General features: G+C 31.9%; 1 protein-coding gene and 2 long non-coding RNA genes across 3 annotated transcripts in view; 2 read left to right on the plus strand and 1 right to left on the minus strand.

Annotated features, from left to right (window-relative positions):
* Positions 1-5,103: 5,103 nt before the first annotated feature.
* LOC134281762 (uncharacterized) overlaps positions 5,104-27,403 on the minus strand; it is a 30,597-nt gene continuing 8,297 nt past the window's right edge. The window contains exon 2 of the mRNA XM_062764194.1: positions 5,104-5,219. Coding sequence (XP_062620178.1) covers positions 5,128-5,219 — 92 coding nt within the window. The 3' untranslated portion in view covers positions 5,104-5,127. The remainder of the gene's footprint in view (positions 5,220-27,403) is intronic.
* On the plus strand, positions 11,332-13,641 carry LOC134281763 (uncharacterized). Its single transcript, XR_009995155.1, has 4 exons — positions 11,332-11,352; positions 12,540-12,644; positions 12,747-12,808; positions 13,523-13,641. It is a non-coding gene; the product is annotated as an uncharacterized LOC134281763 (long non-coding RNA).
* Positions 13,822-17,376, plus strand: LOC134281764 (uncharacterized). Its single transcript, XR_009995156.1, has 3 exons — positions 13,822-13,886; positions 14,258-14,338; positions 15,904-17,376. It is a non-coding gene; the product is annotated as an uncharacterized LOC134281764 (long non-coding RNA).

Here is a 27,403-nt window from a genome sequence, read left to right on the forward strand (position 1 = left end):
TCCTATCCAGATCATTTGTGATTTAGAGAGAATATTGTTATAAAAAAGCTAGGTTCACTTGATGCATAAAATGGCGACAGGGCTTGTCCTTATATCAATCAATAAACTATCACCCTCTTTCCTATTTCATCTATCAAAATTGAGAAGAGACTTAGTGCTCTCATTTCCTATATCAAAATTTCTTTTCGGCTTTTAGAAATTGCAATGTTTTTAAAATTTGCAGAAAATATGCGTATTTGACTACCCTCGGCAAAGAATTAAAATATGAGCACAGCCCACGATCCAAAAATTGAAACATGCTTTTACATCTTTCATTATGTAATTGCATATTTTGGATCAGAGGTTGTGCTCTATAAGATATATTGAAAAATTGCTTCAACTTTAGGCCAAACAAATTTCAAACAAACTTACGGATTTTTCAGAAAATGACGGATTTTGTGACGTCATAATGCATTGTCAAGAGAGAAAATTATGTCATTAATGACACCATTCATCATTTATTGGTAGACTAATGGATTTTGTAAGTCAACCTTACCCACGAACGTTTATTTTCTTTGTAACATATTTAATGAATAAATATGTTAACAAAATTAACATTTGTGGGAAAGGGTGACTTACACAAAATTTATTAGTCTCTACCAATAAATGATGAATCCACAGCAAAAAATGAAAAAAAAAATGTCAAAACCGTCCTTAAACTTGAAAGTTTCCAACATTTTGAGTAGTATGTAAACTTAAATTAAAGTGTGTGCCACAGGCGTGTCTTCATAAAGAAACTTTACATATAAGGTTTGTATGAACAATTTATTTTTCAATCTATGTTTCCTGTATGATGCATTTTTATACCAACTTTATACTTATCTCTCGAAGTGTCTTTTTTTCACTGTTGTTTATATGGTTTGAACATATATGATTGCGCCCATGACAAAAGCTAGGGTCCTTATGGCATTTTTGCTAAAACAGAGAAATAACGTCATAAAGATGTGACGTTGCAGACTGACGGTGAACTTCGACGCAGAATTTTTTTTTAACCACGTGTTTTGACGTTTGACGCATCCAGAGTTTTTATCGCTGTTTCCAACATGTGGAATTTAGTTTCATGTATAAATTAATTTAATCAATATCTGAATCTCCTAATCCAATGATTTTAATAGATATAAATAAAAACATTTAGAACTGGTTTCTTAACAAACATTATTAATTAAATACGTTTCTATAATACTAATAGTTTTCCTACATGCGTAATATTAAAATGTATATAAGCTGTAGACAAGGTGTTTTCTGATAGCATATTGAACCTTTATACTCTAGATAAATTTTATTTACATATTTATAACATTTTTTGGATACATCTTAGACAGGGTATATCGTAAAAAAATATTGCAAAGGAAAATTGTCTTCCTACTTCTTTGAGATCCGCTCCACCACTCTTAAATACACATCGCGATCGCGTCGATCACATGTAAATATTGATTCATCGGTGCATACTGCTTAAACTGTTGTTAAACTGTTGTTAAATTGTTTGTACAAATGTTGAAACTAAACATACATCTTCCACATTTTTTTACAAATCTAGCAAGAATGAGTAAGAACTATAGATAAGATTATTTGTATTTTCTATAAATAAAAATAGGAGAGATAACTCTGATGTCAACAATCGATGTAACAGAGGAACCAGACAGGGACATTCATTATTTTAATTTGCGAACTTTTTCACATTTCAGCTGCATGTTCGCATGAATTTTCTCCCGGATTATAAAAGAGATATTATATGACCAAATTAAAAAAAAAACTTTTAATCGTCATCATAATTATGATTTTTTAAATAAAAAAATATTGTTGTACTTTGGGAATAAGGTTAATGTAGAAAAAAGAAAAACAAAGAAGAAAAAAAAGAAAACTGCAAAATTGAACAGACTTTATTTTTTTTTCAAATCTCTTATCTATAGCTCTTTTTTTGGCATGAAATAATTTCATGACGAATTTCACTTTTCACAAAATAATAAACATGTAAAGCGTCTACCTTATAATCATGATTAAATAAACTAAATTTTAAAAATGTTGTTTTGTCTTATATTCTTGTTGCACAAAGAGAGAAATTAAAACAAGCAAAAAACATCCTCATTGCAGTTATCAGTGTGGAATAATATATTGTTTAACCTGCCATCAAATTATGGATAAATATTATTAAATATGCTCAAAAATTATTTATTTGTTTTGTTTGATAAAAAAATCTTTCAGTTCAGGGTCGGAATTTATTTCTTCATGTATATTAAATGCTAACAGAAAGAAAATAAAATTCAATGCTGAAAATACATGACATAAAACCGCAACAATATGCTTGCATTTTGTTTTATTTTGGCTGCAGTGCAGGGGATGGGGGTGGGGTTGTCCTTATATATTTCCGTAACATATAGGCTTTACAAGGCTTAGCATATCCAAGCTTCTGGAACCAGGCACGTAGCATCACTTTTGAAAGTGTGGGGGTGGGGTGGGGTGGGGGCAGCAAGAGATTTTTTTCCTTCCCTGAAAAAGTTGACAAGCCAAAAAAAAGGTTAATGTTGCACAAAGCCGAAAATCCTAGTTAGAGGCCAACTTTTTTTCAGTACCATTTTTTATACTAAGTTTTCCGTACATAACTAATAGTAGGGGGGGGGGGGCAACCAGACTCAATTATCAATTCCTATAGTATAAGTAAGGTTGGGGAAAAAAGTGAAGCCCCCCCCGGTTGCTACGTCCCTGGGCACGGGAACAGAATGGAATTCATACTCAGTACTTTTTTAAACTCACTTTATAGAATAAAATTAGAAAACAACATTGGAATGAAGGGGATTTTTATTTAGGTCATAAATAAAATGATGATTTTCTAAGATGTTTACATCCCTACAAAAATCTGACATTTCAAAGCTCAGCCAGTTCACAGACAATTGTCAGGAAATATATTATACAAAACAGTCATATTCAACTGTTTGTATATTTGGGCATAAACAATTACATGTTATTAATCTTTAACCCACCCCTACTCCCAACAAAAGCTATACATAATAACCGTAAATGGCATCTTTAATTTAATTCTATGGGTGTGCTTCTAAAACCATCCATTTCATAAAATATAACCAGATTTTTTATTTTAGGGTATCATTATTATACATGATTAACAATACTGAATTCATAGCAATTCAGTTCCAGGCTCATATTGTTTATAATAACTCTGCGATTTTGAAAATGGCAATGCTCAGAATTAAAGGTACAAATATAAAATGAAGAATAATAGGCAGCATTATTTCAAACCTAAATAAAAAAGTGAATCTGCAAGTTGTAGGAATAATGGTACTGGGTGCACCATAAACTTTTGAAGTAAAAAAAAAAATTTTTTTTTTATTTATTTTAACTCGTGTCCACATGAATTGTAAGTTTCTGCCATTTAGATTTTTTACCCCTCCCCCCTTCACCAACATACACATAATCCTACAAATGTTAATCCTGGGTTTATCTATTGTGTAAATGATTGCGGATTATAACTCATTCATTTGTTTGTAAAATTTCCACCTTTTGATTGGTTAATATTAAAATATTTATACTGCTAGACTGAAAAATATTTTGTATATCCTTTAAATTAAAAAAAAAAAAGCAGTGTCATTATTGACCCAATGCAGACAGACAACCTTATAGATGCAGTGAATCATCCGAATTTCTGTCTATTGTGTATCGTTATTACATGTCACATGTACCACACTTCACAATTTTTCTGTCTTTATATAAAATTTAGAAAGAAAGAACAATCAAATAAATGTTCACTTCGCAGTAGAATTTAGGTAGCGTAATGTTGTAATTAAAAAAAAATAAATAAATTTTCACATATATCGTAACTAAAGGTAAATCGTTTATGCTGAAATCTTGACCTATCGAGAGCAATGTTTAAATTTATATAATTTTAAAATGAATTCTACAGGCTTATCAAATGACATGGATTACCAGTAAATACTTTGTTTGAGAAAATAATTGTTTAAAAAAAATGAATGGATGTTGCCCGCTGTTCAGGGTTCCCCCTGGTGTCATAGAAAAGTGAAATGTAAAACAAACACTCACTCATAATACTATACACCACTGATGAATCCGTAATATATATAACTATTAAATAATTATTAAAAATTAAAAGAGACAATGAGATAAACATAATGTGCATGGAAAAATATCAAATATTATACAACTATTAATCATCGTAGTAAAATTACAGAAGACAATCATTTAACGTTCACTCTGAAAACGTTTGACGTTGATGAAAAACATGACGTCATTATTAACCTGTTAAAGTATATTTGATAAAAATGAAGAAAAAAACTTCTTAGAGTAGACGTAGGACCATAAAAATTCATATTTGACAGCTTCTAACCTTACTCTATCAGTCTCCGTGAAAAACTCAATATGCATAAAAATTGCCATAAGGACCCTTTTCACATGGGCGCAATCATATTATTGTAATATAATTACAAAGGAATTAGGCACAAGTTCTGAAAACTTATTACGCCCTCTCCCTACATGTACATTACACATTTATATTGTCAAAGTATTATGTGTTATCACATGTATTATATTATTGTTTATATCTTAGTGAGGAGTAAAGAAAGAGGCTTAGCTGAACATTTACTGGACCCTTAGTGTATCGTTCTTTGTAAAGAGTTTTATGAGATTTTTGTGTCCAATATATATGTTGTAATTTAAATTCTATTTGGTTGTAAGGAAAATTTAAAATATTCAAAACCGACATTTTTTGTTTTATTTAGGGTGCTTTACATGTAACAGTACAATCGCCTGTTTACGTTTTATTGACTAGCCATCCACTGAAGCTCGACCAATCAGAATGAAGAAATGTTGCGCTTGTGGACCGGATATGGACAATGTCACCGGCCTCTAGTTGAACGGGAGCCACTCCAGTACAGCTGGAATAAGCAGTGTTCTGCGCTATATTGTTACAGGCATTCATCATATAGCGAACTCCATTGACTAATAGCTCACTATCGAATATTTTTCCTGCCATTGTAAGGGTTTCCCAGCTAAACACGTAGAAGCCCTTAAAGGGGGTGTAAATTGACCATTTGAGGTATTGTAACAGTTGTGGAAGTTACTTCAGACTCTGTCGTACACGACATCTGTTTGAGTTGTTGTGGTAAATGACAAATGACTTTTCCTATATGCTGAGAAATATGCTGGCGTCTGCACTGTAAAAAAAAACAGTATTAATACATTTACAGTGCAAAGAAGTAATTGTTATATCCTATGAATTTCCAATGAAATCAATTTCTTCCTTTAATATTATGTTTATAACATTTGAATAAAATTCAATTTTAATACAGTGCAGGCTGAGATTTTTTTAATTTCATATCATAATGTAAATTCAGAAAACAATGCCTTAGAATAGGAGTGCAGTGTTTATATTTTTTGATTCTGAGTCCTGATTTTCAAACGATAACGATTCAAAATAAGATTAGCTTCCTTAATTTACTCTATTTTTGTGAAATCGACGTAAGATCAATTATTTGATTTTAAAAAAAAAAATCAATAATTTGATTTTTTTTTAAAAAAAAACATCAATTATCTATTTTAAAAAAACTTTGCCAAATTTTATAAATTTGCCCCGCAAAAGAGTAGTACATGTATACAGTTTATATAATATCATGAGAGATTTAATGATAAATTTTCTTAGTATCGAAAAATAAGAAGCCTTGAGGAGTAGGTTAATGATTGTTGAGTAAGATGATACGCGATCGACTTTAAACTTTCCTTATTTTCTTCTTCTTGTAATGTTAGTGGACCTTTCGAGGATTGACATTTTAATCTCACCAAGACATACATGTAGAGGAATAGCCCGCATTAAAACAAAAATGTTTCAGAGCTTAGATATGACTGAAGATTACATTTTATCGTTTCATTACAAATGTCTTTCTAGGAGATAGAAGGTTGTCTTTTGAACGTTATTTTGTAATTGTAATATAAAATTTATGGTAATGACTAGAAGATATGGCGTAAAAGAAGTCGAACATGAGTTATCGTTCATATAATGAGTTATCGTTCATAAGATGCGTAATACGTCATCACTAGAGACCTATTCACTCGTACATGGAATATTCCACATGCATTAAAATAAACAGAAATAAAATAAATATTCTTTAATAATATATAATACATATTCGGTTGGTAATTTATTTCTTATTTCATCTGTAATTTACAATGGGGTTATTATATATAAATCCGTATGCTGGAAAATGGAAATGTCAGTAAATATAAACAATTTATCAATATAAATTATGGATAAATTATAGACTAGCGTGGATTGATTTTAATGAAAAATAAAAGGAGTTGAGGTATAGTGCTTGATATATTTTCCTTTTATATATTTATTTGTATTTCGGTTAATGCAGTTTGGTACTGTGTATTGTGAATGGAGAATGCACGTGGGGGGGGGGGGGGGGGGGGGGGGGGGGTATTACCTACTGGAGACAGGCATCTATCGTTAAATGTGGTCCTGTAAGAAACGAAAACCAAACGTGTTTAAATGCTGCAATAAGTTCCTCGCTCCAATTTTTCACTCATGGGAACACTAACAATTGCCGTTGGAAAGCTGCTCGACACTCTGGGTCACTGAACAGTGAAGGACCTTTTTCGTGCCAGCACCAACAGCGACAGGGAGGGGTGGAGCGGTTGTTTGTGAGAGTTAAGGAGCCCACAACCACACTAAAATTATTGAATTATTAAATCTTATGCTTATATTGTAAAGAAAAGGGGGCCCTGGTCCCCTGCACAGTGAGGGATCTTTTTCGTGCCAGCGACAAGGGACCTCGGTTTATACGGTCTCATTGGAGGACCGGTCTCCACGTCCTTCAGATGGATTCAAACCTGCAACACAATGATTATCTCCTTAATCAGCGACTTGAAAGCAGACTTTCTTATTACTGTTTCACACGGCGACGCAGATTTCAGTGGAGAATCCATGAATCTTGAAAGGGGAAAAGGGGGGGGGGGGGGATGCTGTTGTTTATCAGAGTTAAGAGTTTGTCAGTGTTAAAACATACAGAAATATAATAAATATTTTTGATAATATTTATTCGATTGGTAAATTACATTTTATTAAAATTAAAAATTATTGAATTATTAAATCATATGTATATATTCGACAGAAAAAGGGGACCAGGGTGGGTGGGGGTGGGGGTGCACTAACCTCTAAACTAATCCGCCAGTGTAATTGAATGACTATTATACTGAGGTTGTGAGATAGAAATAATTATTTTCTTATTCTAATTAGAAACTTATACCTATACAACAACCACTAATAAGAAATCTGGTATTGTTTCACAGGAATATCCAGCTTAGCGATAAGACTTAATTTCTCACAAAACTCAAGATTTTTCCCCCACGAGGCATATCCTAACGCAATAGAGCAAGGGATACGTAAATCTACAAATCCTACATTTCTCGCTATTCGGCAGTTACTACTTTTCTGGGTCTGGTATACCTGATATTTCACACTAGATAATTCGAGTGAATTTTTTTTCTCATGTGATCCAAAGTACAAATATATGACATTGTGCTTACTTTATTTATATTTCTTCACTTAGGGCAGTGATGTTTGTTTAATACTTGTTGTAAAATATGATTGAAATATAAAAAAAAATTAATTAAACTAATTATAAAGTCCAAATTACTAGATTTCATTTCTTATCTAATGACCATGTATTGAAGGGCAGCCCCGCGAGAATTCCGAAGCATTTAGGTTATAATGTATAGCGACCATTTTACGTACCTAATAAATGAATGGTCTGATAGTTTAAATCTTGATAAAATTTTGAAGATGGTATCAAATAATGCTTCACTGAGAATTGTACAAAACTTTGATTTTTGTCCAATTAATTGCACCTTGAATTTTACATTAATTGAAGTTCTATGGGCTGCACATGTTTTTATTTAAGATATTGTAAAAAAGTTATTTGATTTGCAAACAAATATCTTTGTAAATATTTGAATAAACTATATCTTTATTAAGTTAAGATACTTTGAGAAATAATAATTTTTCTTCTTTTCATCAATTGCAGATAACTCTTCATAAACCTTTAAGGTGGAATGTCACACCGACTTTTTATTTTAAAGATCTTTGAGTCATCCTTTTTAAACAATTGTTTCAGCACTGAAAGGCTGATATTAGCTCTTGATTATTTATATTAATTTTTTGCAGTTTGACCCATTTGTCATGAAAATTATAAACTTTTACTTTGGCCATATCTTTTGAACAGTAGATGCCAAGACATTTATACTTCACATATGTAATCTTTTTTGAATGACCTTTCATTTGATACCAACAGCCTTGATCCTTTGACCTTGAACTTGTAGATTTCCGTACTTGTGAAGAAACTTTAACCTTGGCTATAACTTTTGAACGGTAGGGGATAGGACTTTCATACTTCAAATACTTCAAATACTTGATCTTTGTGAGAAGTTACTTCATTGGATACCGAGAATTTTGACCCTTTGACCTTTAAGATTGACCTACTTTAAAAAAGCAAACATTGACCATAACTTTTTAAGTATTATGGCTAGTGCTTTCATACTTAACATATTTAATCCTTGTGAGAAGTTACTTCATTGGATACCAAGAACATTGACCCTTTGACCTTGACGTTGGAGTTTGACCTTCTTTTTAATAAATAACCTAGGTCATAACTTCTGACCGGTTAGGGTTAGGGCTTTCATACTCTATATAAGAATTCTATGTGGCAAGACCTTTCATTTTGATACCAATTACATTGACATTTTTGCCTTGACCTTAGAGATTTTTGTACTTATAAAAAAAAACCTTTAACATTTTCACAAATTTCACAATTGTTTTCCGTTGAGAATACCTTATTTTTGGTAACTATTAATTAAATTTGCATTTAAAAAAAAAGCTTAATATTTGCTATGTTGCCATATGGGGGCATCAGTGCTACACAAACACATCTTGTTTATTAGGTATTCATATGATGCATTCATTTACAGCAAATTATTTTAAAAGAAAGCATCTAATTTGGATGTAAATAATCATAATCCTACATGTCATTCATTGCTGATGATTTATTTTAGATTGAAATTATTACCATGATCTTAAAAGGGTTTTCCTACCTACCTGTAGCTTGTACCAGCTAATAATTCGACATCGAACTCGGCAACTCCTTCCCTTTTACGGAAATTAAAAAGATCAGTTTAACCTGAAGATATGTCCCCGATCTCAGAGCTTTCTATCACCTACCTGTACCTTGTACCAGATAAGAATACGACAAAATATTCGTCTTATTCCAACCTGTCTGTCATAGATTCTAATTTATTTTATACTGAAATTATTACCCTGATCTTACTTGGCAACTCCTTACCTGTTATGGAGATTCAAAAGATAGGTTTAACATGAAGATATGTCCCTGATCTCAGAGCTTTCTCTCACCTACCTGTACCTTGTACCAGATTAGAATACGACAAAATATTCGTCTTATTTCAACCTGTCTTTCCTAGATTCTGATTTATTTTATACAGAAATTATTACCCTGGTCTTACTCGGCAACTCCTTACCTGTTATGGAGATTCAAAAGATAGGTTTTACATGAAGATATGTCCCTGATCTCAGAGCTTTCTCTCACCTACCTGTACCTTGTACCAGATAAGAATACGGCAAAATATTCGTCTTATTCCAACCTGTCTTCCATAGATTCTGATTTATTTTATTTAGAAATTATTACCCTGGTCTTACCCGGCAACTCCTTACCTGTTATGGAGAATCAAATGATCGGTTTAACATGTAGATATTCCCCTGATCTCAGAGCTTTCTCTCACCTACCTGTACCTTGTACCAGATAAGAATACGACAAAATATTCGCTATATTCCTTCCTGTGTTTCATAGATGCTGATTAATTTTATACTGAAATTCTTACCCTGATCTTACTAGGCAACTCCTCACCTTTTATGGACATTTAAACGATAGGTTTAACATGAAGATATGTCCCTGATCTCAGAGCTTCCTCTCACCTACCTGTACCTTGTACCAGATAAGAATACGACAAAATATTCGTCTTATTCCAACCTGTCTTTCATAGATTCTGATTTATTTTATACTGAAATTCTTACCCTGATCTTACTAGGCAACTCCTCACCTGTTATGGTTTTTTATAGGATAGGTTTAACATGAAGATATGTCCCTGATCTCAGAGCTTTCTCTCACCTACCTGTACCTTGTACCAGATGAAACCGACAAAATATTCGTCTTATTCCAACCTGTCTTTCATAAATTTATTTTATACTAAAATTATTACCCTGGTCTTACTAACTCCTTACCTGTGTTTCATAATTAATATCATAATTTTTAATCATTTAATAAAAAATCAATGAAGTTATCCAGAGGTTATACTAGTACATAATCCAGAACAGCTGAAAATGTTGAAATATTATTAGAATTCATTGAAAATTCTCAAGTTTAAGAATGGAATAGCTTATTTTTGTACATTGTATCCATTATTTGAATTTATTTGCTGATTATATAAGTCTTGATAAATGGTTAGTACTGTTATCATAGTTTTTTGACATGTCTTCAGGTTGTTTGATTTTGTGTAAGGATTTGAAAAACAGGAAGTTTATTCTGCTGATATTCTCAAAGAATTGGATGTTTGTGCATGCTTTCATTTTGATATTTCATGTATGTTACTTTAAGATTTATTACATGTATTAAAACCCGTGCCCTATACATGGAAATATTGGAGCCTTATAAAGCTTTAATTTGTTCTAAAACATTATCCATTTGTTCAAAAACCCTTTAATTGTGATCCGTAAACATTATTTCATAAGATATAATTTCATTTTCAAATTTCAAGTAATAGGAAAAAAAAAACTTTTGGCTGCTGTATATAATATTTAACTAAGTATACTTATTATACACTTGATTATTGAAAATTTATTCAAAATAAAATTCATCCTATATTCCAACCTGTGTTTCATATTCTGATTTCAATTTTATACTAACTTGTTACCCTGATATTAATAGGCTAATTTCTCTAAGAATTTGAAATTAAAATATGAATTACTACTGTAAATATGTTTTTGAATCCTAGGTAAGCATTTAAAGGATAGGTTAAACATGATGATATGTCCCTGATCTCAGAGCTCTCTCTCACCTAATTAAGAATAATGTCTTACAAATGGGTGTTGAAATATATTCATATGTAGTATTATCATCCAGGTAAGGTTACCTGTTTTTCTGCTGTCATAGATTGGATATTTATTTTATACATGTCTTAAATAAATTACCCTGTGCATCATCTTACGAGAGTGTGCAAGCTAATGTGAGTAACTTGTATATTCTATTACCAGCGAGTGAATGTTTAATAAAATTCCACAATGTTTATATATATACATATATTGTTATTAAAATTTGAAATATGATATTTAAAAAAAAATTATTCATGTATTTTTGGAAAGGGGGAGGGATAAAACTTGCATGAATTATATTCAATATGCATTTTCAAATTTCTTCAGCTAGTATAAATCGACAACAAAGGAAATAGCTACATCTTAATCATTAATGATCAAGATAGAAATGCATGGTTTTTTATGTGTGACAGGATGTGAGGGAGGGTGTGTGTTGTAAAATAATACATTGGGTTGAGCATTTTTTGGTAATATATAGAGGGAGAAAATGTATGGCTATATTAGGATTAAACTTAGAACCATGAATCACTTGTCAGGTGCTCTACAATAACGATGGTCAATTGATTGGCTTGCTTAATAATTTTATGCATAAATTCCAATTGATTGATTACATCATAAAATTCAAAAAAGTAGACCGTTATTTAAGGAAGCCTTTAAGGACCTACTTGTGTATAAACATATTTTTGAATCCAAAATAACGAATTGTCAAATTTGTTATAACGAATTTGATACGTTATAAAAATTTCTTTGAATTGGATATAATGAATTTAATCTGTCATAACAAATCTGTTGATTTTTGTTATAACGATTCAAAAAAATTCTTTTAACGAGTTCATTTTGTTCAGACGGATTCTAAAATTTGTTAAAACAATTAAATTTGTTATATCAATTTTTGAATTCATTATAACAAATTAAATTTGTAATATCAAGTTTCATGAATTTTTTATAACAAATTCACAAATTTTTTCCCATAGGACCTAATAGTCCAAATTTTATTAAACAACTTCATTTCGTTATAACAAAAATTAAATCTGTTTAAACAAATTTAATTTGTTATTACAAATTTTAGAATTCGTTTTCACAAATTTAATCTGTTTTAACAAATTTTTGAATTCGCTTTAACGAATTTATCAAATCTGTTACAACAAATTACATTCGTTATAATGAATTCCAAAAAATTGTTATAACGAATTCGATTCGTTTTAACAATTTCAACAATTCGTCATATCGAATTCAAATATATTATTTGATAGGTCCTAAACAGGCTTCTGTAGTTATTCTTTAAGTATGCAATATTCTTTTATGCTGGTTTTATTTGCAGACTGCACAATGCAAGAAGCTTGTAAATGCCTTGTGCCAGTTGCGGCCAGGGACTGTTCTGGTAAAAGGAAATGCCAGCATATTAGGCAAAAAGATTTCAGTTTTGGTACGTAACTTCCATGAATCTCAAAAAAACTAAATTTAGAGCAACTGGTTTGAACTGTACATGTACCATCTTAATATGAAATTAAAATTTATGGCTTTACAGTTTGAAGATCACATTAAGGAAAGACTGAAAGAGGTGGTTTGTTTAAAAGAAGGCAATTCAAAGTAAGGATTCCTGATAGTTTTATATACCTGATGCAAATGTTTTAATTGATTAAACCCGACATAGTGTTGGGGATATATATTAAAGAATCACTTGCCTAAATAGTTATCCATTTGTCTGTGCAATTTTGTTCAGGTGACATTTGAAGGTTATACTTCTACAAATATTGTTTTGACCTTAGGAGGTGTCATAATTAATGCCCCATTACAGAAATACTCATATGGGATGTTAAATACCATTCAGTTTATCAATCAGTCATGTCATGAGTGTATTACTCTAATACATAATTATCAAAAGTTGGAACTTAAGGCATTTGAATGTACATATGTCTTAAATGAAAATTACTAACAAGTTAAATAGTGATGGTAAATTGATTGATTTTTGATGATTTACCCTGAGTTGGCATTATTTATCTGTATCTCTTGGTGGTACACTGGTAGAGAATTATGGTGTAGAATGAAAGGCAGTTCCATAATTCTTTTACAGAGAAACTTGTACAAAGATTATGAATGCCAAAAGGATGGGTTATTCTTTAAACTATCTACATTTAACTTTTTTAACTTTAAAGTTTAATGGAGAAAGTACTAGGCACTGTAGAATTTTGCTGGTGGAATTATTATATTTTAATTTGGTAGATCACCTACAATACAATATCTCTAATTAAAGGTGCCCATTTGATGATTTTTTTATTTGACGTTCTATAAAATTAATTAAAGCTGCTATGAACCACATTGGAGGCATATCAGATGGGTTCAAAGACAGCCCCTCAATGAAGCCTTGGAACTCAGAAATTCGGAGAAGGGAATTGAGGAGAGAGCAAAACTTTTTGGAAAGGTATCATTTGTTCATATGTATCAAAAGAGATTATCAGATTTTAATACAACTAACTATCCTAAAATGAAAAAGCAAGGAATTAGTATTAATAGTAATAGTCAATAGTGAAATCAAATATGTATGTGCTTTTATATATTGATAAAATTATAATTTCAAACCAAATATTTTATTCAATCTATACGGTTTACCAGAATTGAATGCTTTGATTTTGGGAGAGTTTGGGGTGTTCAAGCCTAAATCAATCATGTAAGTTCATTTTTTTCATGCATTTTTCCCCAATAGTAAATTTTCGCCACTATTGCTTTCTATCTGTTTTCTCCACATGTTGTGCATGCAATGGAGCATTGATGTTAAATCTGAAAAATTTGAAAAATTTTCAGCTTAATATCCTTTGAAACAGTTCGACCAATTTCGACATATATCATCTATGGGTAAAGGGAAACAAAAATTGTAAATGTCATTTATCAGTGTTTTTATTCTGATCTATAGATCATTACATTATATGGTGAGAGTTAAGGCCCTTGGGCCTCTTTTATATACATATTTCTTTTATCACAATGGTAATTGACATAAGTTCCTCATATTGATGTTTCCGTGTATCTTATTTCCAACTTCAGAAGAATAGGTTACTGCCATGGTCACTATTTGTCCATGAAGGATGACACCAACAGACTTCTCATGGCTACACTCGAAGATGAGTATGTGTTTACTTGCTACCTTTATCCTTCCTTTTAAATTTGAATTGTTTTTAAATTGTTCAATTTTGTAAGAGAGAAAGAGAGAGAAATATTTTGTCATCCTTGATTACATAATGCATAACCTATATCAGAGACTTTTTACTGCAATTAGGCCTAAGGTTCTCATAATCTTTTCGGAACAAAGCTCAATGAGTCCCTAATTTCTGTCTGCTGTATGTTGTGTGGCATCAGTAACTTTTAATAGTACAAACTTCACCAGAATAAATAACTTGTATCTCTATTGAAATTCTTCATTTGGAACCTGATGGGATCGAGAAATAAAATTTAAACATCTGAGGGTTAGAGATATCCAAAGTAGAATAATGAAGGAATAAGCTTTTGAGGTATACTAATCACATTGCATCTCCATGGTAATAGAGATATCAGTGTTCTAGATAACGAAGATTGACTGTATATAGAAAAAAATAAGATATCAAGCTAATTTAGAGAATCAGTGTCCCCAACTTCAGGGAAAAAGGAGAGGATGCACAGATCTAGGGGGCTGGAGTCAAGAGGGGAACTTTGAGAAGGGCAGGCAGGGCCATAGGCATTAATGATGTATAAAAATTAATGAAAACAATCAAAAGCTTGTTGGGATATCACTGCAAAGGAAAGTTGAATGTAATAGTTTACAACCATGACCTTTGACTTTCTGAACTTGCAATCTGCAGGGGTCTACCTCAGGCCATAGGAATAAAAGAGATAATTTGAACAAAAATAAAAGTATTACAGACAGACAGAAATACAAACTGAAAGACTGACAGAAAAAAAACTTGCAAAGTTGATATCCCTCACTTTCAGTGAAAGAAGCAGAAAAAATTCTTTTGAAGTACATCAATATCTTGCTTAATGCACTACCACCGTTATTATCCTTTTAATAAATTTAATTGATAAACATGTTCCCAAATAGGGAATTTTGTATCCTGAAAATTTATTTGCAATGGTTGCATTTTGAAAGAACAAGTTTTTCTGTATATTATAGAATGTTCGAAATATGATGTATATACAAACATCCAAAAGTTATGTATAAATTTTATTCATTAATTTATTCCCCTCCCCTCCCTATTGAAGAAGGGAGGCCATATTGCTTTGCTGCTGTCTATTGGTTGGTCCACCGGCAGTTTCTGTTCATTTTCTAGACAGAAGTGGCAAATTTTAAAAATGAACTCTAGTTAAGAACTTACCACTTGTTGTGGGAGGTTAATTTTCATTGATTTTGTGTCAGGAAGAGATGCATATATATATATATATATATATATATATATATATATATATATATATATATATATATATATATATATATATATATATATATATATATATATATATATATATATTAGTGTTATTCCCGCATACCAAAAAAAGAAGACACCATAAAAATAATAATATTATTTTCAGTAGTTTTTAAATTCAAGTTCATAAAGCAGTAATAATTGAATTCTGAATGAAGGTTGTCATTTGGGTCAACTACATCAATTCACAAGCAAATGAATATAATTGCATCATCTTATTTTTCTGTCTTACAGGATGGGCCAAAATATGAATGAAGGACTGCAGTATTTCAGGGATGTTTTGTTTGTTGAAGGGGAGATTTTGCTCGCGGCACTGTTATGGAATTTGTCCTCATCTGAAGCTGAGTGCCGCCTTTACCCGAAGAGTTCATAAACCTTTTTTTGTTTTTGGTGTGGATGTGTATTAGTGTATGTGTCCATGGCTCTTTATTTTTGCCTAATGTAGTAGCTAACTACATAAGAAATGTTATTAGGGATTTTTAAATCCAAGGAGCACATGCAAACAAAAACTACTTTGCAGTCTTTTCATATTTAAATAAACCATTTCAATATAATTAAATATTGGCACTTCAATTTTTTATCATGAAGGTTTTGTAAAATTGCAATTTGTATATGATTTACTTTAAGTGCCTTGTTATATATTAGAACATATTATTTTAATCATAATATTCCAATCCCTCTGATTGGCTTAAAGTTGGTCACATGATTAAGTATATAACAGCATATAGACTTGAGTTACTATTTATAGAATCTGAAATGCATATCAACTTGATGTTTCTTAAAATGGAGTTAATTTTCTGTAAAGCGAAAAAAAGTAATCATTGCAAATAATTTCATTTACGTGACATGTTCTTGTTTAATAATGTTATAATATAACAGTATCTGTATTGTACATATTGTCATTCTTATCCATCACGTGATCATTATTGATCCATTTACCAAAAGAGAAAGCATGGTTTATTGAACTGCTGAATTTTTTTAACCCACCATCCACCCCATCTGCCACCAATGCTTGTTATTTCTTTCAGGTTGACATTTTTGTTATGTTTTAACCATCTTTTTATGATAGTGTTCGAATGGGATAAAGTGATTTTTAATATTCATTCTCCAGCGGACGTTCTAACTGAAAAAGTAAATTTTTGTACATTGTAATAAATAGCAATTCCATGTATTAGATTACTGAGATTGAGTCCGCCATTCATTTTGTGTACCTCGCAAATTTGCTTCTGTCTGCAGCTTTCCTTTTGATTTTTAAACATTAATCAGTGTTACTTTTTATATATATTTTTTCCTCAGCGGTGAGGGAAGCATTTTTTGTGTTCAATTTAATGCCTATCTGATTGCTTTGTTATTGGCTGTTTGTTATTTTGTTTTCCCACCTTTTTTGATGGCAGGCAGCAGTTTTGAGCATTTTGTATATGTCTTCGGAACTTATGATGTTTATAAGGGGGTCAACTTGAAATACATGTATATTGTAATTTGTGAAAGATTACAGGGTTTGAATTCTTATTCTAGTCTGGTTGACCCCCCTTTTGCCTATGTACATCATGTTACAATGTCATTATGGTTCTGGGGGTCAGATTGTTTAATATTTTGACTAACATGTGTAATACTCTATATTTGAGTCCTCCTTTTAATGACCCCAATTTTATTAACTGTGTTTACCTTTCCGTCATTTACAATAATAAATGACATATTTTACTTCTACTTGATGTTATTTGTTTTTGCCTGCTTTTAACAAAAAAAAGCTCAGTCATTTGGCAGGAGAACTAAGGAACATAAAATTAATAATATTGATTTTACAATTATAGCTAATAGGGTATATGATTTAACATTTCTGAAAAAAGCATTTACTTCAACCTGTATTTAAATTTGTAATGTTCTGAAACTGATAAGATGTAACAATGACCTGAATTATGATCTACTTAATATTAGAACATACATGTATTGAATATTTTTATCAATATTGATACAAAACATAAACAAAAAAATTTACATTTGCATTGTTGGATAGACAGCATTAAAGGGATTATATATATAATATATATAGTAAACCATTTCAATGATTGAACTTTAGCATGCTATTTACCTAAATTAATGATTGATAAGTATCTGTGATCAATGGCCTTGATAAGGCGTAGGAGGAAATGGAAGTAAGTCTGAAATAGATGCAGAAAAATGTGAAATGAACCATGTGGCATATCTGAGATAAAAAATAAAAATACACCATCAAGTGCATGTAGATTTACCTGATATTTGTTATTTATGTTCCAATTCAATTTTTCAGTGATTTTGAACTGTTCTATAGTTTAATTGACTTTACACTGTGGCTTATATTTAAATGCGGAGTAGGAAATTAAAAAGGGTATTGTTTCAAATACTTATGAAAATCGATTCATCTAAATTGAAAAATTTATGGGAAAGTCCTATCTTGATATATATTAACATGCATGCAAAACCAGTGCAAAAACATTTCTTAAATTCAGTTGATTTGAACTTATCAAAACTATGCCATAAATTACTTTCGAAAAGAGTTACACATAAGTGTCATAAATTTGTTGAAGTCATTGGAGGAGAGTATATGTAATTAGAATTGAGTATTTCATTATAGATTAGAGATTTGATTAAAAATATACTATATTCATTGAATTTGAATGAATAGCAGACATAAATGTCCATGATTGTTCTCTCCATAGACTCGAGATTTACATGATGTAATGGTAAGGAAAAAATTTATGGCTGGTCTAGGAATCTAACTCTGAACCCTTGCATCACTTAATACAAGTGCTCTACCGACTTGCTGTTCAGGCCAATATCCAAGACGCAGGCTATTTCATGTGATAAAAGGCACTTGACAAATACATTTTGACAATGTTTTGGTACCTATTGGAAATATTTTCAATAATATTCCCATCTTTCTTGCTGTAGTTCAGTTGACAATAGCCAAGTACTAGTTAGAGGTAGAAATAGTATCACCTCTTACAGGTAGGTATTTTAAAATCAGACACCTGTCGGAGTTAGGAGGCTTAAAATACTAGAAGTACATTGTATACATATCTGGTACCTGTAAGAGTTAGGTGTGTTTAACTTAGGTATATATAAGAGGACTGATGGTTCAAGGACTAGATTTTGATTGTATACTGTATATATCTTATACTTGTTGAAGGAAGTTGAACTAAAGTATGGTACATGTTTCAGGTAGTAGTGTTCTTATCAAGTATTTTTTGACAGGTAGGTTAGTTAAAGTACCAGAATATGGTATGTGGCCTTTTATAGGTGTGAGAAGTAAATTCTGATATCTATTATAAGTGTATTATATTCTAATGTGTCTAAAGGGTAGGGTGGTAATAATACTAAAATTGATTAGAGGTAAGTGAACTGAAACCTGGTTCTAATTTCGTCCTGGATTACAAGCTAGTACAAGATACAGGTAGGTTAGAGGAACCCTCCAACATAAGGGTAATTATGATATAAAATAAATCAACATCTATGAAACACAGGAAGGAATATAACGAAAATATGGCCGTATTCTTATCTGGTACAAGGTACAGGTAGGTGAAAGAAAGCTTTGAGATCAGGGACATATCTTCAGGTTAAACCTATGTTTTGAATCTCCATAACAGGTAAGGAGTTGCCTAGTAAGATCAGGGTAAGAAATTCAGTATAAAATAAATCAGCATCCATGAATGATAGGTAGGATTATGACAAATATTTTAATGTATTCAAATCTGGTACAGGGTACAGGTAGGTGAGAGAAAGCTCTGAGATCAAGGACATATCTTCATGTTAAACCTATCTTTTGAATATATAAAAGGTAAGGAATTGCTTAGTAAGACCTGGGTAAAAATTTCAGCATAGAATAAATCGGCATCTATGAAACACAGGAAGGAATATAGCGATAATTTTGTCGTATTCTTATGTGGTACAAGGTACAGGTAGGTGAGAGAAAGCTCTGAGATCAGGAATATATCTTCATGTTAAATCTATCTTTAGAATCTCCATAAAAGGTAAGGAGTTGCCTAGTAAGATCAGGGTAAGAATTTTAGTATAAAATAAATCAGCATCTATGAAACACAGGAAGGAATATAACGAATATACGGCCGTATTCTTATCTGGTACAAGGTACAGGTAGGTGAGAGAAAGCTCTGAGATCAGGGACATATCCACATGTAAAACCTATCTTATGAATCTCCATAACTGGTAAGGAGTTGCCGAGTAAGACCAGGGTAATAATTTTAGTATAAAATAAATCAGAACCTATGAAAGACAGGTTGGAATAAGACGAATATTTTGTCGGTTTCATAACTGGTACAAGGTACAGGTAGGTGAGAGAAAGCTCTGAGATCAGGGACATATCTTCATGTAAAACCTATCTTTTTAATATCCATAAAAGTCAAATATCCATGAGGAGTTGCCTAGTAAGATCAGGGTAAGAAATTCAGTATAAAATTAATCAGTATCTATGAAAGACAGGTAGGAATATGACGAATAGGTCGTATTCTTATCTAGTACAAGGTACAGGAATGTGAGAGAAAGCTCTGAGATCAGGGACATATCTTCATGTAAAACCTATCTTTTGAATCTCCAAAACAGGTAAGGAGTTGCCGGGTAAGACCAGGGTAATAATTTCTGTATAAAATAAATCAGAAACTATGGAAGACAGGTTGGAATAAGACGAACATTTTGGCCGTATTCTTATCTGGTACAAGGTACAGGTAGGTGAGAGAAAGCTCTGAGATCAGGGACATATCTTCATGTAAAACCTATCTTTTGAATCTCCATAACAGGTAAGGAGTTGCCGAGAAAGACCAGGGTAATAATTTCTGTATAAAATAAATCAGAATCTAGGAAAGACAGGTTGAAATAAGACGAATATTTTGTCGGTTTCATAACTGGTACAAGGTACAGGTAGGTGAGAGGAACCTCTTGAGATCAGGGACATACCTTCAGGTTAAACCTATCTTTTAAATATCCATAACAGGTAAGGAGTTGCCGAGTAAGACCAGGGTAATAATTTCAGTATAAAATAAATCAGAATCTATGAAATACAGGTTGGAATAAGACGAATATTTTGGTCGTATTCTAATCTGGTACAAGGTACAGGTAGGTGAGAGAAAGCTCTGAGATCAGGGACATATCTTCATGTTTAACCTATCCTTTAAATGTCCATAAAAGGTGAGGAGTTGCCTAGTAAGATCAGGGTAAGAATTTCAGTATAAAATAAATCAGAATCTATGAAAGACAGGTTTGTATAAGACGAATATTTTGTCGTTTTCTTATCTGATACAAGGTACAGGTAGGTGAGAAGAAGCTCGAAGATCAGGGACATATCTTCAGGTTAAACCTATCGTTTAAATGTCCATAACAGGTGAAGAGTTGCCTAGTAAGATCAGGGTAAGAATTTCAGTATAAAATAAATCAGAATCTATAAAGACAGGTTGGAATAAGACGAATATTTTGTCGTATTCTTATCTGGTACAAGGTGCAGGTAGGTGAGAGGAAGCTCTGAGATCGGGGACAAATCTCCATGTTAAACCTATCGTTTAAATATCCATAAAAGGTAAGGAGCTGCCGAGTAAGACCAGGGTAATAATTTCAGCATAAAATAAATCAGAATCTATGAAAGACAGGTTGGAATAAGACGAATATTATGTCGTATTCTAATCTGGTACAAGGTACAGGTAGGTGAGAGAAAGCTCTGAGATCAGGGACATATCTTCATGTTTAACCTATCCTTTAAATGTCCATAACAGGTGAGGAGTTGCCTAGTAAGATCAGGGTAAGAATTTCAGTATAAAATAAATCAGAATCTATGAAAGACAGGTTGGTATAAGAGGAATATTTTGTCGTATTCTTATCTGATACAAGGTACAAGTAGGTGAGAAGAAGCTCTAAGATCAGGGACATATCTTCAGGTTAAACCTATCGTTTAAATGTCCATAAAAGGTGAGGAGTTGCCTAGTAAGATCAGGGTAAGAATTTCAGTATAAAATTAATCAGCATCTATGAAACACAGGAAGGAATATAGCGAATATTTTGTCGTATTCTTATCTGGTACAAGGTACAAGTAGGTGAGAGAAAGCTCTGAGATCAGGGGAATATCTACATGTTAAACCGATCATTTGATTCTCCATAACAGGTAAGGAGTTGCCGGGTAAGACCAGGGTAATAATTTCTAAATAAAATAAATAAGAATCTATGGAAGACAGGTTGGAATAAGAGGAATATTTTAGCCGTATTCTTATCTGGTACAAGGTACAGGTAGGTGAGAGAAAGCTCTGAGATCAGGGACATATCTTCATGTAAAACCTATCTTTTGAATCTCCATAACAGGTAAAGAGTTGCCGAGTAAGACCAGGGTAATAATTTCTGTATAAAGTTAATCAGAATCTATGAAAAACAGGTTGGAATAAGACGAATATTTTGTCGTATTCTAATCTGAATCAAGGTACAGGGAGCTGACAGAAAGCTCTGAAATCAGGGACATATCTTCATGTTAAACCTATCTTTTGAATCTCCATAACAGGTAAGGAGTTTCCAAGTGAGATCAGGGTAAGAATTTCAGTATAAAATAAATTAGAATCTATGACAGACAGGTTGGAATAAGACGAATATTTTGTCGTATTCTTATCTGGTACAAGGTACAGGTAGGTGATAGAAAGCTCTGAGATCGGGGACATATCTTCAGGTTAAACTGATCTTATTAATTTCCGTAAAAGGGAAGGAGTTGCCGAGTTCGATGTCGAATTATTAGCTGGTACAAGCTACAGGTAGGTAGGAAAACCCTTTTAAGATCATGGTAATAATTTCAATCTAAAATAAATCATCAGCAATGAATGACATGTAGGATTATGATTATTTACATCCAAATTAGATGCTTTCTTTTAAAATAATTTGCTGTAAATGAATGCATCATATGAATACCTAATAAACAAGATGTGTTTGTGTAGCACTGATGCCCCCATATGGCAAAATAGCAAATATTAAGCTTTTTTTAAATGCAAATTTAATTAGTAGTTACCAAAAATAAGGTATTCTCAACGGAAAACAATTGTGAAATTTGTGAAAATGTTAAAGGTTTTTTTATAAGTACAAAAATCTCTAAGGTCAAGGCAAAAATGTCAATGTAATTGGTATCAAAATGAAAGGTCTTGCCACATAGAATTCTTATATAGAGTATGAAAGCCCTAACCCTAACCGGTCAGAAGTTATGACCTAGGTTATTTATTAAAAAGAAGGTCAAACTCCAACGTCAAGGTCAAAGGGTCAATGTTCTTGGTATCCAATGAAGTAACTTCTCACAAGGATTAAATATGTTAAGTATGAAAGCACTAGCCATAATACTTAAAAAGTTATGGTCAATGTTTGCTTCTTTAAAGTAGGTCAATCTTAAAGGTCAAAGGGTCAAAATTCTCGGTATCCAATGAAGTAACTTCTCACAAAGATCAAGTATTTGAAGTATTTGAAGTATGAAAGTCCTATCCCCTACCGTTCAAAAGTTATAGCCAAGGTTAAAGTTTCTTCACAAGTACGGAAATCTACAAGTTCAAGGTCAAAGGATCAAGGCTGTTGGTATCAAATGAAAGGTCATTCAAAAAAGATTACATATGTGAAGTATAAATGTCCTGGCATCTACTGTTCAAAAGATATGGCCAAAGTAAAAGTTTATAATTTTCATGACAAATGGGTCAAACTGCAAAAAATTAATTTAAATAATCAAGAGCTAATATCAGCCTTTCAGTGCTGAAACAATTGTTTAAAAAGGATGACTCAAAGATCTTTAAAATAAAAAGTCGGTGTGACATTCCACCTTAAAGGTTTATGAAGAGTTATCTGCAATTGATGAAAAGAAGAAAATTTATTATCTCTCAAAGTATCTTAACTTAATAAAGATATAGTTTATTCAAATATTTACAAAGATATTTGTTTACAAATCAAATAACTTTTTTACAATATCTTAAATAAAAACATGTGCAGCCCACAGAACTTCAATTAATGTAAAATTCAAGGTGCAATTAATTGGACAAAAATCAAAGTTTTGTACAATTCTCAGTGAAGCATTATTTGATACCATCTTCAAAATTTTATCAAGATTTAAACTATCAGACCATTCATTTATTAGGTACGTAAAATGGTCGCTATACATTATAACCTAAATGCTTCGGAATTCTCGCGGGGCTACCCATCAATACATGGTCATTAGATAAGAAATGAAATCTAGTAATTTGGACTTTATAATTAGTTTAATTAATTTTTTTTTTTATATTTCAATCATATTTTACAAGTATTAAACAAACATCACTGCCCTAAGTGAAGAAATATAAATAAAGTAAGCACAATGTCATATATTTGTACTTTGGATCACATGAGAAAAAAAATTCACTCGAATTATCTAGTGTGAAATATCAGGTATACCAGACCCAGAAAAGTAGTAACTGCCGAATAGCGAGAAATGTAGGATTTGTAGATTTACGTATCCCTTGCTCTATTGCGTTAGGATATGCCTCGTGGGGGAAAAATCTTGAGTTTGGTGAGAAATTAAGTCTTATCGCTAAGCTGGATATTCCTGTGAAACAATACCAGATTTCTTATTAGTGGTTGTTGTATAGGTATAAGTTTCTAATTAGAATAAGAAAATAATTATTTCTATCTCACAACCTCAGTATAATAGTCATTCAATTACATTGGCGGATTAGTTTAGAGGTTAGTGCACCCCCCCCCCCCCACCCACCCACCCCGGTCCCCTTTTTCTGTCGAATATATACATATGATTTAATAATTCAATAATTTTTAATTTTAATAAAATGTAATTTACCAATCGAATAAATATTATCAAAAATATTTATTATATTTCTGTATGTTTTAACACTAACAAACTCTTAACTCTGATAAACGACAGCATCCCCCCCCCCCTTTCCCCTTTCAAGATTCATGGATTCTCCACTGAAATCTGCGTCGCCGTGTGAAACAGTAATAAGAAAGTCTGCTTTCAAGTCGCTGATTAAGGAGATAATTATTGTGTTGCAGGTTTGAATCCATCTGAAGGACGTGGAGACCGGTCCTCCAATGAGACCGTATAAACCGAGGTCCCTTGTCGCTGGCACGAAAAAGATCCCTCACTGTGCAGGGGACCAAGGCCCCCTTTTCTTTACAATATAAGCATAAGATTTAATAATTCAATAATTTTAGTGTGGTTGTGGGCTCATTAACTCTGACAAACAACCGCTCCACCCCTCCCTGTCGCTGTTGGTGCTGGCACGAAAAAGGTCCTTCATTGTTCAGTGACCCAGAGTGTCGAGCAGCTTTCCAACGGCAATTGTTAGTGTTCCCATGAGTGAAAAATTGGAGCGAGGAACTTATTGCAGCATTTAAACACGTTTGGTTTTCGTTTCTTACAGGACCACATTTAACGATAGATGCCTGTCTCCAGTAGGTAATACCCCCCCCCCCCCCCCCCCACGTGCATTCTCCGTTCACAATACACAGTACCAAACTGCATTAACCGAAATACAAATAAATATATAAAAGGAAAATATATCAAGCACTATACCTCAACTCCTTTTATTTTTCATTAAAATCAATCCACGCTAGTCTATAATTTATCCATAATTTATATTGATAAATTGTTTATATTTACTGACATTTCCATTTTCCAGCATACGGATTTATATATAATAACCCCATTGTAAATTACAGATGAAATAAGAAATAAATTACCAACCGAATATGTATTATATATTATTAAAGAATATTTATTAAGGTCTTCCGTTTCCAACGGAAGACCTTCTACTGATTCTGAAGATTAAGATTATTCTTATTATTCTTTTTTTTTTTTTCTTCCTAGACGCCAACTTTGAGGCCTCATATTTCACTCATTTCTCAATGGATTTTGCTCAAATTTTCAGACATTATAGACGGTATTAAACTCTATCAGAATGCTGTCGATAATTTCAAAAAGTCACTTCCGGTTTTGAGTTATTTCCCTTTAAACGAAAAATTATAGGCTTTCATTTCCAGACAAAGGCTCAGAGACCACTAGAGCTGGAGCAGAAATGTTACTGGTTTTAGATAACAGAAGGATTGCAGTTGTGCACATCGGTTTTTGTTTTTCGATTTCTCTATTCAAAATGGCGCTATATGGGGGTCAAAAAATAGAATGCCTAAAAGAGCAAAAATTTACACATGTTTTCCTTTTTATCTTGAAAACTAAAAATATTTTGTTAAGACATGTTGAACAAAAGTTGTGCATAATTGCAAGGGCTTTCATATATTACTACTCAAAAGGGGCTGGCCCCTATGATTAGGGATTTAGGGAGCTTGAAAATTTTTGCTTTATAACTCAAAAACGGTAAATATTTCGATGTGGATTATACGAACAAAATTGTTCTTTGACACCTTTTTAATCTGATGAAAATGTTTTGTGTTCGATTATACCGGGGGTATTGCGTAATACGTAGTTGAAAGCAGGCCAGGTAAGCAGGTAGCGTTTTTCATTCGGAAAGGAAATCAGACCTCTTCATGTATATAATTTACAAAACTTCCTATCAGTAATAAACCCTAAGGTATTTAATGTTGATTTTTTTTTCTGAATAGGGCTTTATACGTGCTTTAAGGTTCACTATTGAATTATTTATAACGATTAGTCTTTCGTTTTAATTTATTATTAATTAGTTTTATAGTGAACACGTCTTCATAAACGGAATATATTACCGGTAAATCTATCTTTCTACATTGATTATTATAACAATTATAAGTTATTTTAACTTTATGCATCGAATAATTCACGATCATTAGTTGTATACATTTGGCGATCTCCAAGATCGCTTAGATGTTTGTATATAACAGTTATGTAATCCAACGCGCGAGGTCACTAGTGTACTAGCCACCTGTCGTAAACAATGCAAGTGTCTGTGGTCGTGTTTAAAATCCATTGTGTACAAAGACCTATCCATTTATAGATAATCATGTTTTTAATTTATCGAATTAAAAAGAATACTTCACCGATCTTTCATTTAATCTTAATTCAAAACACTGGTGCATAAAATCATTTTGAATTGTGATCGCTTTCTTTGGCCTGTTCACGCAAAATTATTTCTCTATTCCGTTTTAATGTTAGTATTTTATTTAAATTGTACTTGAAAAGGGGCTTCGGCAAATAATTATAATTAGTGATGGAAGTCTTCTGATACGTAATGTACTATTATGTACGTTTTATTTTTACCATCACTCTTTTGTTTTTCCATTATTTTTTTTTTAATATAAATAAACATTGAACGTTAAAAAATAATAACTTTAAAATATACTATTATTAACGTATTTGTTATAAACAGTTTACATCCAGCTTTGTCGCTTTGTGTCTAAAATTTTGTAGCCCAGTCCTCATTTACACGCACGTGTCCGCAGATAGCAGCGGGTATAGTCGATTTGAAAATCCGTTGTGTACTCCGATAGTTACAAATGGAAAATTGGGTTTGAAATCATGTCGACTCCTTTCATATCATTCAATTTCACTCTATTTCAGCTTGTTTTAATCAATCTTAATCGCTTGTGCATTTATTCATTTCATGTTTTATGCCATTTGATAGCCGAATAAAAAAAACACGAGCTAGGTTTACACCATTTTTTCCTGTATTTATCGAAGTGGTAATTGTTTTATGAATCTTAAACTACATGTACGCATGCATGATAATTGTAAGTGGAGTTAACGTTTCTAATTCACAGGGGGAAATCCAAC

Source organism: Saccostrea cucullata, unplaced genomic scaffold (assembly GCF_032062105.1).
Source record: "Saccostrea cucullata isolate Sc308-1 unplaced genomic scaffold, CSIRO_AGI_Scuc_v1 ctg5513, whole genome shotgun sequence".
Taxonomy (NCBI): Eukaryota; Metazoa; Mollusca; class Bivalvia; order Ostreida; family Ostreidae; genus Saccostrea; species Saccostrea cuccullata.